Genomic DNA, 19,663 nt, shown 5'->3' with positions numbered 1-19,663 from the left:
CGGTCCCTGGCAGTCTGAAAGAGGTACTTGGTGAGCATTGGCAGAATAACAGTTTGCAGGTCCAACACAGCCCACATATGTGTTTTGTTTGCCTAACATGGTATTTCAAAAACAATTTGAATTAGTTGCTCACATTTAAAAAACAGTGGGAATCTTCTTAAATACTGGGTTTCCTGGTTCTCTTGAAAAATAGGCCAGCAGCAACGGGCCCGACTTCCTTGCACTTACTTCCTGGCATGGCATCGATCAACTGGGTCCAAGAAGCAGCTGCTGCATCAGGATGGGATTGTGCACGCCAGTCCCAACCACCCGCTGTTGCCTCCCCAGTCCTTCTGCTGTGCCCCTTTAGATCACTTGTCTGGCCTTGGAAGGCATTTAGGTTCTCAATCTGTCTTGCTCACTTTGATCTGAGCCCCTCTGTGTCTCCCATCCATCTTGGTAGATAAGCTCCTCCCACCCTAAGACCATCCCCAGTGATTAACATGCCCACACCCAGCCTCCTGACCATCTACTCACTCAGCTCCGCACGTGCCAAGGGAGACAGTGCCTCAGTTGCTGCCCTCGGACACCTCTCCAGACCCACAGCTCAGCCCCCATTGGCCCCCCACCCCAAGCCCCACAACTCCCATGGTGGAAACACAGTGGACAGACCTACATCCTTTATTGGGTTTAAGACAGGACGCCAGCATTCTTGTACTGAGGCAGGAGTTCTTGGATTTTGTACCGGGGTGGTGTGATAGCGTGGACAATCCTCAGTGGGGGGAGGTTTTTCTGTTGTGCCATGAAAATGGGATAACGACGTTTAGTCTTCTTGTCGAGGCTGTGCAAATCCAGCATCAGAGACTTGGGGTTGTAGATTTCTTTCTTCTTGCGCTGGACTTGGGTGAGTGGTGGACGTTGGCGAGGCTTTACCAGCAGCCTCACCAGGTCCTTCCGAAAGACATTCCAGCTGTTCTCCATGAGGAAGTTCTGGCACACATCATCATCACTGAAGGTAAGCACAGATGCTGAGGGTCCCACCCCTGCTCCGCCCTGCCCCTCCGCCCCACTGCCCCTCCAGCCTCGCCTCCAGCCTCACCTCCCACCACTCTTTGCAATCCCTAAACACAATGTGCTGCCCTCCACCTTGGTGCCTTCTTCCAGATTCTTCTCTCTGCCTCCTTTGCCTTTCTACACTTTCTTCCCCTAGACCTGTGCTGTTCCACAGTGCTTATGAGGCACAGGTGGCTTCTGAGTACCTGACGTGTGGCCATTCTGAAGTAGAGATGTGCCGGGAGTATAAAACATACCCCCGATTTCAAAGACTTAGAACAAAAAAAGAATGTGGAGTACCTAATTAATAATTTTTATGTTGATTACATGTTGAAATGATAACATTTTAGGTATACTGAATTCAATAAAATATATTATTACAATTAATTTCACCCATTTTACTTCTTTAATGTGATTGCTGAAATTTTTAAATTACATACGTGGCTAGTAGCCATCAGGGAAATGTAAATCAAAGCCAGAGTGAGATACCACTTACACCCGTTAGAATGGCTATAATTAAAAAGACAGATAATGAGTGTTGACAAGGATGTGAAAATACTGGGACAGGGGTTCCCATACATTAATAATGGGAATGTAAACTGGTGCAGCCACTTTGGGAAAGAGTCTAGCAGTTAGTTCCTCCAAAGGTTAAACAGACTTAACTTAATGACTCAGCATTAATGTCTACTCCTAGGTGTAGACACAGGAGAAATGGAAACGAATGTTCACAGAAAAATTTGCACAAGAGGTTCACTTCCAGTCATGACAGAGGCATAAACATGCCTCGCACTGCTCACAACTATAGCAAAAAATACAACTAGACAACAAAAGAGACATCATCCAGAATTGTCAGAAAATCAAGCTTTGTGTCAAGTCTGACAACCAAAAACAACTGATCTAAAGAAGCCACATTCAGCCAGTTGGGTAGGAGGGGTGGAGAGGTGCAGAGACAGGAATGGGAAGTCCCACATCCATGTGTAATAGATAAAAAACGGGAGGGATGCCTCAGGAGCCGGATCCCAGCTCCAGTCCAGACCACCCAGCCCCGGGTTCCAGTACCAGGAAAATAAATCTCCGTAACTTCTAGCTATGAAAACCAGTGAGGGATGGGATGGCAGAAGAAACTGCAGGACTCTCAAAAGACTCCTCTTAAAGGGCCCCCAACAGACTTAGGACTCACACAGACCCACCCCCTCTGGGATTCAGCACCAGGGCAACAGCTGGAAGGGCACCAATGGCACATGGGGAGAAAGTGAAGTATGAGTTCTGGGAGACAGCTTGCTTCCAGGCAAAACTCCAGAGGCCAGGCAGTGGCATTGTCCTCTCTTCAAACTTTCCCCCACACAGAGCAATAGAGCCGTGACACAGGTTGCCCTGACCTAGCAGTTACCGAAGGCTCCACCCCATATAGCTTAACAAGTACATCTTTCTGCAATAAGCCATGCTACTAAGACAGGGAGTCAAAGCAGCTTTATACAATACACAGAAAAAAACACAGGAAGGCTGCCAAAATGAGGAGACAAAGAAATATGGCCCAAATGAAAGACCAGAACAAAACTCCAGAAAAAGAGCCAAATAAGATGGAGATAAGCAATCTATCAGATGCAGAGTTCAAAACACTGGTTATCAGGATGCTCCAGCAACTCAGTGGGTACTTCAACACCATAAGAAAGTCCCAGGCAGAAATGAAAGTTGCATTAAATGAAATAAAGAAAAATCCATAGGGAACCAACAGCGGAGAGGATGAAGCCGAGACTTAGATCAATGATTTGGAACACAAGGTATAAAAAAGCATTCAATCAGAACAGCAGAAAGAAAAAACTGGAGAAATGAGGATAGGCTTAGGAACCTCTGGGACATCTTCAGGTGTACAGGACAGCGACTCAACCAGCTGAGCCACCTGGCCAGGGCTTGGGGGACATCTTTAAATGTACCAACATCTGAATCATAGGGGTGCTAGAAAGAGAATAAGAAGAGTAAGAAATTAAAAAACTATGTGAAAAAATAATGAAAGAAAACTTCCCTAATCTGGTGAAGGAAATAGACATATAAATCCAGGAAGCAGAAAGAGTCCCAAACCAGTTGGACCCAAAGAGGACCATACCAAGACACATCATAATTAAAATGCCAATGGTTAAAGATAGAGGATCTTAAAAGCAGAAAGAGAAAAGCAGAGACTTACCTACAAAGGAGTTCCCATAAGACTATCAGCTAGTTGATTTCTCAGAAGAAACTCTGTAGGCAAGAAGAATTCAAAGTGATGAAAAACAAGGACCTACAACCTAGATTACTCTATCCAGCAAAGGTATCATTAGAATTGAAGAACAGATAAAGTGCTTCCCGGACTAGGTAAAGCTAAAGGAGTTTGTTATCATCAAGCTATTATTATATGAAATGCTAAAGGGGATTATATAAGAAAAAGAAGATCAAAATGATGAACATTAAAATGGCAATAAATTCACAACTATCTATAATTGTATCCAAATAACAAACTAAGCAAACAAGCAGAACAGAGACAGAATCATAGATAAGGAGATTATTTGGTGGGATTTCAGTTGGGAGGGGAAAGGGGGAGAATGGAGGGAAAGGTGCAGGGATTAAGAAGCACAAATTGGTAGGTACAAAATAGACAGGTATGTTAAGAACAGTATAGGTAATGTAGCAGCGAAAGAATTTAAATGCATGACCCACGGACAAGATAAAGGAAGGGATTTCTGGCAGGAATGGGGGTACCGGGTAGAAGGGGACAAAGGGGAAAAACTGGGACAACTGTAATAGCATAATCAATAAAATATATTTTTAAAAATATCTGTATAAGAATGTTCATAGCAGCATTGTTCATAATAGCCAAAAAGTAGAAACAACCCTAATGTCTACCATCTGATGAATAGATAAATAAAGTATGGTACATACAAGCAATGGAATATTATTTGACAATAACAAGGAATAAAGTATTGATACATGCTGCAATGTGAATGAACCTTGAAAATATGCAAAGAAGCAAGTTACAAAAGACCACATCTTGTAGGATGCCACTCATATCTAGTAAGAGACATATCTATAAAGACAGAAAGCAGAATGACAGCTGCCTTGGACTGGCCTTGGTGTCCTTGTTCCGCTCTGCCCCTTGCCCTCACAGCAGGTAAGATTGGGGAAAGCAGGGGAGGGTGGTATGAGCTCAGCACTCATTGGCTTATTTCCTTCTGAGACCACAGCAAGGGTAGGGCATGTTCAATTTCCACTGTCTCACCTGCACTCTCACCTGAGGAGGCAAGCCTAATGCATCACAAACAGATTAGAACATTCTTCTGGCTACATTATTTGACCAGAACAGAGTCCACTTTGATTCATAGAGATCAATTTAATAAAAATCCCAGAAATTGAAGTAGGCTACAAACTAGTCCTATTGGTCTCAGTGGTGCACCAAAGTCAACTCCCACCAGCTCACGGGAGCCAACTGTGTGCATCTCTTCTCAACTCCATGTTCAGTGACACCATGTCGATAGCTCGAAACCGGGCACGGTGGGAGGGTGTACACCATGGAAACTTGCAAACACTTCAAATCAGGTTTACCTCCCACCTCCCAGAGAGTTTGTTGTTAAACATTCACCCGCATACCACTGGGAAGCCTTCATTTAAAAATTTCCATTAACCTTCCAATTTCTTACATCATAAATAACAACACTAACTCTGACTTAGCACTTACCATGTGCCAAACGCTTTACATTTGTTAATTAATTTAATCCTCCTAACCACCTCAATTCACAAACATGGGAACTGTGGCCAAAGAGGCTAAGAGACTCACCAAACCCTGAGGGGGACAAACAGATGATTACAAATTCTTAGGGGATCTTCTTTTTCCAAGACAAACAAAATTCCATGTTACTTCCAGGTGCTTATGGTCATACCCAGTTCTGGTCTAGTTTTTCACTAAACAGGGTAGCTCTTCTGGAGGCCTCTGCTGCAGGCAGGTGTTTTAGTTCCAAGCCCTGATTCACGTGAACTGAAGGTGTCGTCTACCCTTGCAGGATGTACAGCTTCAACCCAGGATCCCTCTAACTCCCATCCTCGCTGGGCAATCCCAACACTGTATCCCCCTCTGTGCTTTAGTTTTTAGGTTCCTCTTCATTTTGCCTTTGGAGATTTCCCTTCTTTCTTACGATTATTTTCTACATGGCACTCCCTGTGTTTGTAGGGAGAGAGGTTTCAGGTTATCTAGCCCAAAGCATTTACAGGATAGGTGTCCTGGCCAGTGACTACGTGACATACAGGATGTCACAGCCCCTTTCCTGGGCCTCATGGTTGTCAGTTAAAACATGAGGATTTGAGCTAGATAATGGATATGATTTCTGCCTGCTTTAGCAGTTTAGAAAACCAGGAGTTCAACAATTAATGAATAAGCCAGAACTCAGTCTGTCAGCATTACAGACGATTGCAGCAAAGTGCTGACTGGGCAGCCCCAACATCTGCTACCCTCAAACCTATAGAAACCTTCTCTGACTCTCAATTCAACAGACATTAACTGAAATCCATCATGTGCCAGGCATTATGTGAGGAGCTAAGGCTCTTTAAATGGTTCCTTGGGTAGATGGCTCTAAACAGCCATTTTCTATACGGGTAGTACGCAGAGAATTGGCATTTTTGAACTGTAAGAGACCACCACTGTTTCCCAATTTGTTTTTCTTACAAAACTGCCCCAATTTGGGCCATATCTATTTACTATCTGTTTTTTTTTTAATTTATTAATGACTTTTCTTAAATCTACTTAGTTTCTTTCAATTAAATACTTACTTTGGCTTTGTTCTAAGCAACAAAATCTGTCAGATCATGGGTTTGGTGAGTGAGTCATGTTATTTTTCTAATTCACGCTAGAATAAATACATAGCTGTTAAAACTAACAATGCCAATCAATCATCTTGTAAACCTTCTGTGAATGTGTTCCATACTTTAGAGAACACTGTTCTAGTCTAATTTTCTGGTTTTGCAGATCAGAGACTGAATCAGCCTAGAGAAGGGAAATGATTTATCCAAGGTCATACAGATCCCATATCGAATCTTTTCAGGGGCTTGTGGGACATAGCTACAGATCTGCCTGCCTTCACACCACCTCTCTCTAACACTGGAATCACTCGCTTCCAACACTTGCCAGCAAAACCAAGTCTGCTCACAATATCACCACAAGAAAAGAAAAAGGGGGAGGATGCAAAATTGTATAATCCACATGATTGATTCCCATCAAAAAACTTTGTGCGTATGAATAATAAGTGATAGACTTGGCACATATCCATGTAGTTAAAAAATACTAAAAAGAAATACACGCAATGTTAATTGGGATGGCCGAAGTGATACAAATTATTTTGGTTCTCACCTTTTTAAGTGTTCAGCATTCTCTAGTTTTCTGCAATGAGTATGTCTCACTCATTCAACAATTACTGAGCACCTGCCAGGTACCGTACAAGTGCTCAAGATGAAAGACAGGTAAAACACAATCCCTGCCCCCTGTGAAGCAATTAGTCAGGCGGTGAGGAAAGAACTGTACAAACTACACAGCTCTCAACAGCTGTACTACAACATGTATGGTCCACGGTAGAGCTGTGGAGGGAGCATGTGAGTGTACAGAAAGGTGCACTAACCCCCCCCGGGGTCAGTCAGGAAAGGTGTTCTGGAGGAGATGAATCTTAAATAATGAGCAGGGATTTGTTAGAAAAAGAGGGATAGGATTGGAGGATGGTATTTTGGGCAGAAAGGCCTACAATGGCAAAGGAAGATACGTGTAGGGTCCATGAGGCCGGCTGCCTGGGTTGCTGAAGTGGGTTAGAGGCGGGGCAGGAGAAGCTGCAAGGAAGTTGAGGGGTCAGACTCTGAAAAGCAATTTATGTGGCATTGAGCCGGCACTGTATCCTATAGGCAGTGAGATACCACTGAAAGTTTTTTGTGTTTTTTTAAAGAATTTATTCATTTATTTTTATAGAGAGTGAAAGTGGGGCAGAGAAAGAGAGGAAGAGAAATGTTAGTGTGTGAGACAGAAACATCGCTGTCCTATGTGCCTTGACAGGGGACAGAACCCACAATCCAGGCATGTGCCCTAAGGATATCCAAATGGTGACCCTTCACTTTGCCCACGACACATAACCAACTGAGCTACATGTGTCAGGCTATCACTGGAAAGTTTTAAGCAGGAGTGTAACACAGCCAGATTTGACTTTTAGCAAGAGCAGAAAGGATCTGATGAGGAGGAGATTGAGGCAGGGTTACCAGTGGTAAGACTTGTAGGAGTCGAGGCTGGAGGTCCCAAAGTGGTTGTGGGAGCATGTCACCCAGGGAGATGAATAAGATGAAGAAAGTAGTAGGAGTATATAGAGAAAATAGTAAGACTCAGCCCTGGCTGGGTGGCTCAGCTGGTTGGAGCATTGTCCTGTACACCAAAAGGGTTGTGGTTTGATCCCTGGTTGGGACATATATGGGAGGTTTGAGAGACCTTTCTTTCTCTCTCTCTCTCTCTTTCTCTTTAAAATCAATAAACACATCTTAGAGTGAAGATAAAAAAAAAAACAGTAGGACTTCATTTATATTTATCTTTGTCTTATTGTTTTTAAAGATCTATTTTTATGTTTACAATGTATATAATATATAGTACAACAATATATGGAAATAATACATAAAATTAATTAGCACATGTTATTTATATTACATATATATTCTTAGAGAAAATACACTCAAATACTTTTTAGTAACAGAGTGTAAGATCAAAACAGTTTTGTGACCTGGTGTGGGCAATAGATTCATTTTCACATAAAAAAATAAAGTGTTTTTTTTTTACATTATAAGTGTTCACTCAGGAAAATTTGAAAACTAGGTAAAAGTAAAACAAAAATCTTCTACTGAATCTTTCAAGATAGATGTTTATCTTTTTTAACTATGAAAGTAATATGTCATCATTACAGAAAATTTGGAGAATAAAGGAAAAAATTCCACTTAGAATGGCACTACCCTGACACCACCTTTACCAAGTATATCTTGCCCCCTCATTCTAAAAGCAATGCATGCTCACTGCAAAAACAAAATGAGAGGAATGCGTAACTGCAACCAGAAAGTCCCCTTTCAGCCCCACCTTCCAGAGAGAATGACAATTACCAATTTGGCAATACCACTGCAATTATTATTTTTGCCTATCTCCTTCTAGATGTTTTGCCTGTATTTTACAAAGGCACAGTCATAGTATAAACACAACTTTGTGTCCTGCCCTTTTCATTATCGTTAAATTACCTATTTTACCCTTCTGCTATTAGAGCCTTTAAACTTTATAATATTAATGGAACAGTTACATTCCATCAAGTGAATGGACCACAATTTTTTAACTATCCCCTTATAACACGTGTGGGTGGTGGAGGTTGTTTTCTCTCTGCTATGAACAGACTGCTCTGAACACCCTAATGCACGCAGTTTTCCCCATAAGTTAGTTATATAAAGATAAACTTATGGGGGGGACCATTGCTTTCAAGGGTAGGAACAGTTTCATGGCCCTTGAAACATAATAAAATTATATTGTCCAAAGGATTGAGCCCATTGGGAGTCTAGCAACAACTACCAGTTTCATCCCACCCTTGTCAGCTTTAGGTATTAGCATTTTAGTCTTTCTTTTACTAAAATAACAGGTGGAACTGTGCTCATTTGACCGGTGGGGTGTACACACACATCCAGCACTGACCTGGGGTACTTGATCTCGAACCCGGACAACTTTTCTGTTACCTTGCTGTCGATCAGGTCACAAAATTTTTCTTTCCTCACAGTTAACAGCTCAACTCCCAGGCTCACGAGGATCAAGGGCCGAGTGTCTAGTTGGCTGTTTGGGAGGAGGATCTGATGAAGGCCCTAGAGAAAAAAAGTCCCAGAACGTTTGACCTCAGACTCCGTCTGCTTCTACTAGCAGATATTCTGGATGGGAAAAACAAGGCTGCGAAGGGGAAGTGAATCCATCCAGGGTCATTCAGCAAATAACAGGGAGGAGTCCCTGGCTCCTTTTGCTCCACGACACCAGCCCTCCCACTCCTCAAATTAGAACAGCCCTTAAGGCGTTTGTCCTGGTCCTGCCTGCAGGCAGCTGGCTCTTTCCCAGCACGTACTCAGAGTCACTCCCCAGGGGATGGCGTTTTACGAGTTTTCCCTAATATCCAGTCTCAACACTTCCTTGTGCCAAGGGAGTCTGTTTTCTCTTCCTTAGGACTGTGACAAAAATCACACAGCTAGTCTTCCTCTTCTAGAGCTTCCCTTTGGAGCTGCCACCCTCCCCCTTCCTTTTCTGCAGGTCTTGGCTCACAAATGCATGTTCCCACAGAGCCTCAGTTCTCTCTGCATCCTGCATAGACTTTGGAGGCCACTGGCCTCCTCTCTGCAGCTCATGACGCTCCTTTGTCTCCCCGGTATGGATTCCTATTTGGTTATATCTGGAAGGAAGGTGGAAATCCACAGGCATACCTGGTCGTCTTACAGAGAGTATAACCCCCTTCTGAGGAGACACCCTGAGACGGGGCCAAGCCCTTGTTGCTGAACTCCCAGTCCAACGCTCGCTCCTCAGCATTCGCAGCTATTAAGACTCAGGTAGCGAGCGAAGAGGAGGTCAGTGACCCCAGAGTCTCCAGTGCCCTGCTCTTTAGGGCTTAAGCAGAAAAGGGTCCAGAAACCAAGAGAGATGCTCTAAGAAGGCCACTGGGTTCAGGAAAAATCCTGGCTTCAGAAAGAAGAGCCAATGGTTTACTTGTATGTGACTTTGGGCAAGTTCCACCTCCCTGAGCCATCTGTGAACCCTCTCTGCAGGATTCTGAAGTTGAAAGATCTGAAGTGGGATTTGGAACAGCATCTCCTTCCGCCCCCACCGTTTGGGTTCTAGACAGCTGTTGAAGGTCCAAATAAGATGGTGTGTGTAAGGACGTTCTGGAAGACACGAAGCACCTCACATGTCAGTTATGCTTAGTACAGCGAGCCTGAAACCTCTTCTGTAGGGCCAGACCTTGCAAAGAAATAATAATGGCTGCCCTTTAGCTTCTACTGTATGGTAGAAATATATACATATATGTATGTGTGTGTGTGTGTGTGTGTATGCATGTGTATGTGTGTGTGTATACATATTCCTCACAACCATCCTACAAAATAGGGATTATCATCCTTAAATGTAGAAAATGAGACTCAGGAAAGGAAACTTACTTGTCAAAGGTCATACACCTTGTAATTAACAATGCTAATAATGATGATATAATGACAATGGCACTAGCTAAGTTTACTGAGCACTCACTAAATTTCAGCCCCTCCTGTAGCTTTTGTGTATATTACTCATGTAGCCCTCACTGCAGCACCATGAGGCGCGTCCTCATTTTATAGAGGATTCTGCTGAGGTTCAGAAATGTATCCAACATAACAGCAAGGAAGCAACAAAGCTAGGATTTGAACCCAGGTTGTCTGTCTTCAGAGTCCATGCTTTCAACCACTACACCATGAGGAAACTAAGGCACAAAGAGGTTAAGTAACCTGCCTAAGAACAGAAAGTGGTGAAGCCAGTATTCGAACCCCGTGACTTGTTCAGGGCCTCACTAAGGACAGCATTGCCTTCTGGCACTCACACCTACCTCCAATCCACCCCCAACACTCTAGCTGGGGAGCAGGACCCTCCTCTGCAAGACCTTCAAATAGCTTAAGGCCAGGGCTATCTGGCCCTTGCCAGGCTCTCTAGCCCGATTTCATATTGCCCTGCCTTGTTTACTCTGATCTAGCCACGCTGCTCGCCCTTCCAATCCCCTCAACACGCCAAGCTCTTTCCCACCTCAGGCTTTGAACTTGCTGTTCCTTTATCTGGAACATTCTTGCTTCAGGTTATCCATAGTTTGTTCTTGCCATCATTCCAGTCTCAGCTTACATGTCACCTCCTCAGAGCAGCCTTCCTTGACCACCGTATTTAAGAAGCCTGTTCCCACAACCCAGCTTTCTACTCTGTTCCTAACAGCAATTTGCAATTTTCTATGTGTTTGCTAATTTATCTGTATATTTTCTATTCCCAGGCTAGATCGTAAGCCCCATGAAGTCAGGAATGATGTCCATTTTCTCTCTGACACTGGTACCTTGTAGAATGCTTGGAGCACGGTAGATGCTCGAGAAATACCACTAAATGATGCTCAGATGGAATCACAGAACATTACAGCTGGAAACTCCCTCAGGTGAATTTCCTAATTTTTTGATGAGAACACAGATTCAGTGAAATACAGTGATGTCCCCAGGCACAGCTGGCTAATTGGAAGCAAAATGAGAATAAGACACCACCCCTTTGCAATGTCATCTTCTTTCTGCGCTATGCATGCCCTGACCTGCCCAGTCCTGACCATCTCTGAGGCCTCAGGCTGCCTGCTCTCTGGAGAAGCTCATTCCCTGATGCCTCCTGTCTCAACACCCAGGTCTCTGCTCTGGGACCCAAGTTCTGTGACCCAAGCTCTGCTTTTCCCAGGTCCAACCCAGCTCCACCTCCTGCTCCTGAAAATGAAGAAAATGTGGTCTTCTCTCTTCTGGTCAGTGTAATAGTAACAGCTATCACCATTCATTATCCTACAAATAAAGCCAAAGCCTTGAAAGCAGGGAAAGGGTCTTAGCAAAGGCATATCCACAAGCATCTTCATTAAAAGGGTCCTGTTAACAAATATTTGTGGGGGCCTTCCTATGCACTGGACTCTGTGTGGTGAATGAAGCAATCAGGCCCTTGCTCTGAGCCCCACCCAAAGCCCGTCAGGTCTCCCTAGAGAAGCACGTCCCAGGCCCCTATTCCGGCATTACAGGACCTCTACAGGATGCATCCTGTTCTTCTGCCATCTTACATAGCCTCACATTCCTCTTGCCATCTACCAAATGGGACAATGCCCTCCCTGTCCTGTGGTGCCTCCTTCTGTCCAGATGCCAAGCATCCCCAGCTCCTCCACCTTGCAACGTGCCAGGTGGCATTCATGGGCCAGGCACCAGGCCTCAGGTGCCTGTGTTCAGTCCAGAGCACCTCACTCAGAAATACTGACAAACTGCAGTGAAGTGGACAGTAAGAAGGCTGGAAATTACACCACTTGAAGACTAACTGAAGGAATGGAGGATGTTTTGCCTGAATAAGAAAATAAGTAACAGCGCATTGGCACTGTGCCCGGTTCCATACGTGCCGAATGGAAAACAAAACAGCATTCTCTAAATACTTAGGGGCCATCACATGGCAAGGAAGCTGATTTCTTCTCTTTTGTTCTTGGAAACGGGCTATGGTGGGGGGAGGTGCGGGGAACTAGTTAAAGTTACAGGAGGCAGAATTTTATTGAATAAAAGGAAAAGATTCCTAAGAGCTCAAAACTTTTCAACTGGCATTCACCATGGGCTGAGGGAGTGCCTGGGGCTCCCAGACTGTACAAAGACACACAGTCCAGCAGGGCAGAAGCGCTGAAGAGCTGCCACCACACAGGTGAGAAGGGCGTGACGAGGACTCTGGTGACACTGTAACCGAGGAGCACACATGAGGGAGCAGCTTTCTAGACTAAGGTAACTCCACGCAGGGCTCAAGAAGAGGACTGCAGAGACGGAGGGCCATTCTCGTCACATACCCCATTTTTGTCATGTCGTATCAAGGGGACATACTATCGACCTGACTTATTCCTTTAGATGTTAGCCTTAATCAGCTGCCTGTGGTAGTGTTTCTCAGGTTTTACTTCTGTAAAGTTATTTTTTCCCTTTCCATACAGTGCTCTTCAGAAGGAAATCATTATGTGTAGCCCACACCTGAGGAGCAGGGGGTTATAAGCATGCTCTCCTTTAGGGCAGAGTATCTACAGAAAGGATTTGGAATTCTTCTGCATAGAAGTTTGTCTCTTTTTTGTTAATTTATTCGTTATTTATTGCATTGCATTGGTATGTCCTCATGGATGTTTATTTTATACTTTGAGTACTTCCTGGCACTACAAAATACTCCAGGTTCATCTTGAATATTTCTTGCCCTAGTTCTAAAATCAGTCATTTCCCAAGGAGCCCTTTTCTTCTTGTTGAAGAATGGCAGTAGACACCAAGATCTAGGTGCTAAGTGTGCTCGTTGTTATAGGGGTGTCACTTCTTTTAGGTCCTGTCAGCTGACAGGGCAAAAGGTATATGTTTACACATATATTGATAAATATTTCTATATGTAATTATCTATATCAATATTAAGTTAAACATGAGTGCATACTGATGTCACTCTGGATAATGTCTCTGATTCAACTCTGATCCATTATTACATGGATCATTCTAACCTCTTGCCCTTGCTTATCTGTAAATTTCCATTCCAGTGGTGAGATACCTGGCTCCTACCACTCATTTATTTAACTGATCCATTCATTTATTTAACTGATCTATTTCAGTATACATGTACAGAAGTATCAATTGTTAATCCATACACTGATGGAAAACAACTTTATCAACTAGAGTACAATGCTCGTGTGCAGTTCCCTTTGCTTTTAGCCTTATAGACTCCAGGCATCTCCAAATACTTAGGTCTTTGGCACTTTTTTCTCTACCCCCTTCAATGAAGTGGTTTCATTCATTTGTAATATGGTTAGATTTTCCTGTCATAGTCTATTCCTTTCTGAGTTCCCCTGACCTCCCAGATGACATCTTTTGTTTTTACAAAGTGCATACATTAAGGTTTACCCTTTGTGCTACATACAGTTCCATGGGTTTTCACAAATTCTTAGAGTTTTTAATCCACCATTACTAACAAACAGAATAATCTTACTCTCCTAAAAGTCCCGTATGCATTACCTATTCATCCCTGCCCCTGAACTCCAAATCTTGGGTGACCTCTGATCATCTTATTATCTCTATGATTTTGCCTTTTCCAGAATGTCACAGAATTGGATTCATACAATCCATGAACATAGAATACTTTCATTTAAATCTTCTCTGAATTCTTTCATTATAGTTCATAGTTTTCCTTATATATTTTGAACATATTTCCTTGAACATATTTTGTTAGATTTACATCTAAGTATTTCCCTTTTTAGTGCTGTTGCAAATGGTATTGTGTTTGTAATTTCAAATCCCAATTGTTCATTGCCTTATCCCTGCAACTTTGCAATAATCATTTATTAGCTATAAAAACAAAAAAAATGATTTTTGTTTTTATTCTTTAAACTATCTACATAAACAATCATGTCATCTGCAAATAAATGCAGCTTTACTTCTTCTTTCCCAATATGTATATATTTTATTTCCTCTTCTTGTCTTAATGCACTAGCTAGGACTTCCAATACAATGCTGAATAGGAGTAGTGGGTGAGGATACCCTTGCCTTATTTCTAAATTATTTTAAAGCAAGTTCCAGATGTCATATTTTATCTGTAAATATTTTGACATGTGTCTCCTAAATAGAAGAACTCTTTTAAAAACATAAGTGTAATATGGTAATTCTTAAATTGTCATATCTAAAAAAAATCAACAATGCTCCTTAAGATCACCACATATAGAGCAGGGTGTTTTTCAACCTTTATGGTCATTATTTAACACTCCTGCCCCATCATGTTACATACTGTATCATAACCAGGGCTCTCTATACTCTTACAATGACTTCTCCTTCGTCCACTGTGTGGATCTTGACGTAGGCCCCCACTAACGCCTCCTTTGGGAGATCACCATGCTTGGTATTGACCATGGGACACTTGATCAGATGAGGTTGCCTGGATCTGAAATTAGACAACTTGTTAAAAAGAACTCATTTGTAACACAGGCAGTTTATGAGGCCATGGATAACCAGCTCCAACTCTACTGAACATGATATCTTCCTCCCCTCTCTTGGAAGTGAGAAAACCCAAAAGCCAGCCTTGGACTGATTGCTTCAGGAATTGGAGAAGTTTAATAGGGGAATACCTGGAAGAGAAGATGGTAGGACCCCTTTAAGCCCCTGAAGGCTGTCATGTGCAAGAAGGGGCTAACAAACTCACACAGCTGAACCAGGCCTGCTGGGTGAGAAGTCCAGGCTGGCTGACACACTCAACATGAGGAAGGAATTTCTGAGAGCTATCTGAAAATGGAACAGACTGTTTGACAAAGAGTAAGGTCTGTGCCTTTAGGGACACAACTAACTCGGGGCCTCTTCTTGAGAGGAAGGCAGGGAAGAGATGGTTTTTGTTTGTTTGTTTACAAAGACAGACTTCCATGGGTGACTTGGAGACTCTACTTCGTTCATGCTAGGGTTAATTTTACCAGGCAATCTTGTGCTTTCTTTGGTCTCAGGCTAGGTAGAAGGAAGAGACAGGCTATGCTGTTTGGATTAGAGGCAGGAAAAAGATTATTTGTCAGCAGAAAATATAGCTGAACTCACCCAACACACACCTAAGATTGGCTCCTATTCTCACCCTCACCCTCAGGACTTGCACGTGAGTGGCACATGCCAGCATGTCCTTTATTTTTCACTTCTGGGTCAACCTGTCCCTTTTCCCTTACTGGTTTATAGCAGAGAAACGGGGTCTGTTCCACCTCTACCTTCAGAAGAACTGGGCTAGGATTTCAAGCACTGGATCCCTTAGAAAGAATATCCATCACAGAAAAACCTCAGAAGCCACGGGATGCTCATCATGAAGGCAAGCAGGCTAGAAATGGTCACAGGCAAAAGACTCTGGGAAAGTGGCACTACAACGGTTCGGAAAAGGTGATGCTGATTCTATTGTCAGTAGCACTGCAATATTTTTATTCCATATTTAATGTGGGAGGGAGGACTTTTATGTTTCTCTGGGTCCAGCGTTGAGCTGCGTCTAGGCTGGTGCCCACTGAGTCCTTTCCTGTTCCTCAGCCTCTGTGGGCTGAGGCAAAAGTGCATCCGCCTTTCCCCATCGTGAGACCTGTACCAGACAAGGCTGAGTGCTAACAAGCTATCTGGGTTTGAATCCTGGCTCTGCCACTTCCTACATGTGTGACCTCAAACAAGTAACTTAATCTCTCTCTGTACCTTGGTTTTCTCACCTGAAAAATGGGAGTGATAACAGCAGTACTTACACTTACCTCATAGGGTTTTTGGTGAGGAGAATTAAATCGGATAATCCAGTAGCAGGCAGAATATTTTGTAAGTGTTAGATATAGTTATCATTATCTCATTTAACTGCTGACTTGCAACACCCCCAAGACTTAGACACTATTGGCTACAGACAAGGAAACTAAGGCTTACAGAGGTAAAGTTCCTTGCCCAGGGAGACAGAGTTAAACTAAGTGGCCAAGCCAGGATGTGAACCTGGGTTGAAATAACTCCAAAGCCTCTTATCTACTGCTACCCTTGGATGATTAGAATTTTCTGAAGAAGCTCAAGGCCCACCAACACACAGATAGAGTGTCAGAGCTATAAGATCAGTCCTACCCCTTCTTCTTCAAATGGGTTCCCTGACAAAGGAAGTAGCTGGCCACCTAGAGTGGCCCCGAGAGTTAGAGGCAAAGAATGCAGCTCCTGGATATCAAATCTGGCAACTCTCAAGCCGCCTAACCCACATAAGCCAACCTTTGGGGTCAAGCTGCACCTGCTACCTCCACCCCTCCCCAGCATCCCTGACATTCCTGCCCTGTTAGTTATATCAACCTTTTCAACCAGAATCTGGACCCTTTGATCTGCCAAGAGCTAAGCTTACTTGATCTTTGGGCCCAAGAGCTTTGGAAGACTGCTTTCTTGGGTATTAATCTTCCTATCAAAGTTGGTCCCCTGTTGCTCCCAGGCTTTCTGGAGATGCAGAAGTTTCAGAGAACTAAAATCCTGTACAGGATATGATTTGATCTGGAATTCCTTAAATCTCTGCATAGGAGAAGATTCTGTTAGAGAAAGCACAAGGAAACACATTAGCAGATCTTTGCATATATGAGGGTTGTGGTGGTGGCAGTTAGAGGTATATCATAGTGACCTGCCTGGCTAGTCTGGTGCATGGGGAGATTAAGAAAAATAGAAGGAAAAAAAAAAACCCAACACTGTGGTGTCCATGTATTATCCCTCTGTGTTAGGCCCTGAGCTAGAGTCTTTATATCCATTGCATCCAGAAAATTGTCACTGGCCTCATTTAAGAGATAAAAGGAGCAACAGAGAGGTTAAGTCACTCAGGAAAAGGCTAAAGGCTGGATCTGAACTCAGGTCTATCTAATTCAAAGCTCATGCCTTTTAGCAAATCACATTTATCTGGGCTTTTAAATTGGGGTTGGGGGTGGGGGCAGCAATAAAAGACAAATAGATAACCAGCCATAGAACCGTGAACAAGTCAAACAATCTCTTTGAACCCTTACAGGATAACTGTAAGAATGACAGATAAAAGCAGGTGCTATGTACCTAGCACAGTGCCAGCACATAAGAGGCCCTCCATAAGAGTTATTAACAAGTTCTCCAAGAGAATACTCCTCAGAAATAAAAAGGAATAACCAAGTACTCAAAAACAGTGTGCTGAGTGAAAGTAGCCAGACATAAAACAGTACATACAGCATGATTCTATTTACATAAAACCCTAGGAAAGACAAATGTACAGGGAGGACTTTCTATATAGATAGAAAGTAGATTGTAGGTTAACTAGGACCATGGATGAAGAGTAGGGATTGTCTGGGAAGGGGCAGAAGGAAACTTTTTGGGGTGATGAATCTTATATCTAGATTCTGGTGGTTGTAACAGATACAAGTTTCTCAAAATTCACTGAACTACACATTCTAAATGTGTGCATTTATTGTATGAAAATCAAATCTTAATAATACTTTAAAATTTTTATTTATTTATTTTAGAGAGAGAAAAGAGGGAGAGAGAGAGAAATATTGATTTGTTATTCCATTTATTTCTGCACTCATTGGTTGACTCTTGTATGTGCCCTGACTGGGGATCAAACCCACAACTTTGGTGTATCAGGACTCTGCTCTAAGCAACAGAGGTATCTGGCCAGGGCTCAATAATGATGATTTTAAAAACAGATCTCCCATCTCTCAGAATCAACTACTAAAGTTAATATTAACAGAAATAAGTCCAAACTTCACAAGGAGAAGGTCCTGGTTTAATGGAGCACATATAAAAAGGCCTGAGTATAAACTCCTTAGAAGGCATTTTGGCAATATCTGTCGACATTTTAAATGTGCATAGCCAGTACATGCTAGATCAATGACTTGATTCAGTCTTCTAAGAATTTATTCAATATTTTTTTGCACAAATATGCAAAGATAAACACACCAGGAAATTCACCACAGTAGGGTAAAAGTGAAAAATTGGAAATAACCCAATATATTTGTAAAAGGTAATTAGTTTAATCCGTCATGGCGTGTATGCACAATAGAATGAAACTCAGCTGTTAAGAAACATAGATCTAGACTTCTGGCCAAGATGGAGGTGTAGGTAGATACACTTCACTTCCTCGCACAACCAAAAGAAGGACAATAACCAATTTAAAAATAAAAAATAACCAGAATTGCCAGAAAATTGAACTGTATGGAAGTCTGACAACCAAGGAGTTAAAGAAGAAACATTCAGACTTCTAGCCAAGATGGAGACATAGGTAGACACACTGTGCCTCCTTGCACAACAAAAAGGACAACAATTTAAAAACAAAAACCAACCAGGACCAACAGAAAATCAAACTGTATGGAAGTCCAACAACCAAGGAATTAAAGAAGACACACTCGTCCAGACTGGTAGGAGGGGCGGAGTTGGGCACAAGGAGAGGACTCACAGCAAGGTGGTGGCTGGAGCACCAGGCAGGCAAGGCGGCAGCTGGCAAAGCAGGCGGTCCCATATTCCCATGCAGATAAACCAAGAGGAACAATTAGGGAGCAAGACAGACCACACAACCAAGGGTTCCAGTGAAGGGAAATAAACCCTCAAACCACTGATTGCAAATACCTACGGGGATTGAGGCAGTAAGAGAAACTCCCAGCATCACAGGAGAGTTCATTGGAGAGACCCGTAGGGTCCTAGAATGTACACAAACCCATCCACTCAGGAATCAGCACCAGAAGGGCCCAATTTGCTTGTAGGAAGTGGGGGAAGTGACTGAAATCTGGCAGAGAGTGGAGCAAGTGCCATTGTTCCCTCTCAGACCCCTTCTCCACATACAGCATCACAACACAGTGATGTGGGTTGCCCTGCCCTGGTGGACTCCTAAGGCTCCAGCCCTCACTATGTAACAGGCATATCAAGATTTAAAAAAATGGCCCAAACGAAAGAACAGATCAAAGATCCAGAAAAAATACAATTAAGCAACGAAGAGATAGCCAACATATCAGATGCACATTTCAAAACACTGGTAATCAGGATGCTCACAGAATTGGTTGAATTTGGTCACAAACTAGATGAAAAAATGAAGGCTACACTAAATGAAATGAAGGAAAATGTACAACCAATAGTGCTAGGAAGGAAACTGAGACCCAAATCAATGGTGTGGACCAGAAGAAAAAAAGAAACATCAACCAGAAAAGAATGAAGAAACAAGAATTAAAAAAAATGAGGAGAGGCTTAGGAACCTCCAGGATATCTTCAAATGTTTCAACATCTGAATTATAGGGGTACCAGAAGGGGAAGAGGAAGAGCAACAGATTGAAAATGTATTTGAACAAATAATAAAGAACTTCCCCAATCTAGCAAAGGAAATAGACTTCCAGGAAGT

The 19,663-nt window shown here is 42.8% G+C and overlaps 1 protein-coding gene across 1 annotated transcript in view; it reads right to left on the bottom strand.

Moving 5' to 3' along the window:
* Positions 1-645: 645 nt before the first annotated feature.
* Positions 646-19,663, bottom strand: part of CNBD2 (cyclic nucleotide binding domain containing 2) — a 53,514-nt gene continuing 34,496 nt past the window's right edge. The window contains exons 8-11 of the mRNA XM_036009775.1: positions 16,676-16,853; positions 14,626-14,746; positions 8,741-8,904; positions 646-988 (exon numbers count right to left, since the gene is read on the bottom strand). Coding sequence (XP_035865668.1) covers positions 670-988; positions 8,741-8,904; positions 14,626-14,746; positions 16,676-16,853 — 782 coding nt within the window. The 3' untranslated portion in view covers positions 646-669. The remainder of the gene's footprint in view (positions 989-8,740; positions 8,905-14,625; positions 14,747-16,675; positions 16,854-19,663) is intronic.

Source organism: Phyllostomus discolor, chromosome 9 (genome assembly GCF_004126475.2).
Source record: "Phyllostomus discolor isolate MPI-MPIP mPhyDis1 chromosome 9, mPhyDis1.pri.v3, whole genome shotgun sequence".
NCBI classification, from domain to species: domain Eukaryota; kingdom Metazoa; phylum Chordata; class Mammalia; order Chiroptera; family Phyllostomidae; genus Phyllostomus; species Phyllostomus discolor.
This window is presented reverse-complemented; position numbering and strand designations above follow the sequence as displayed.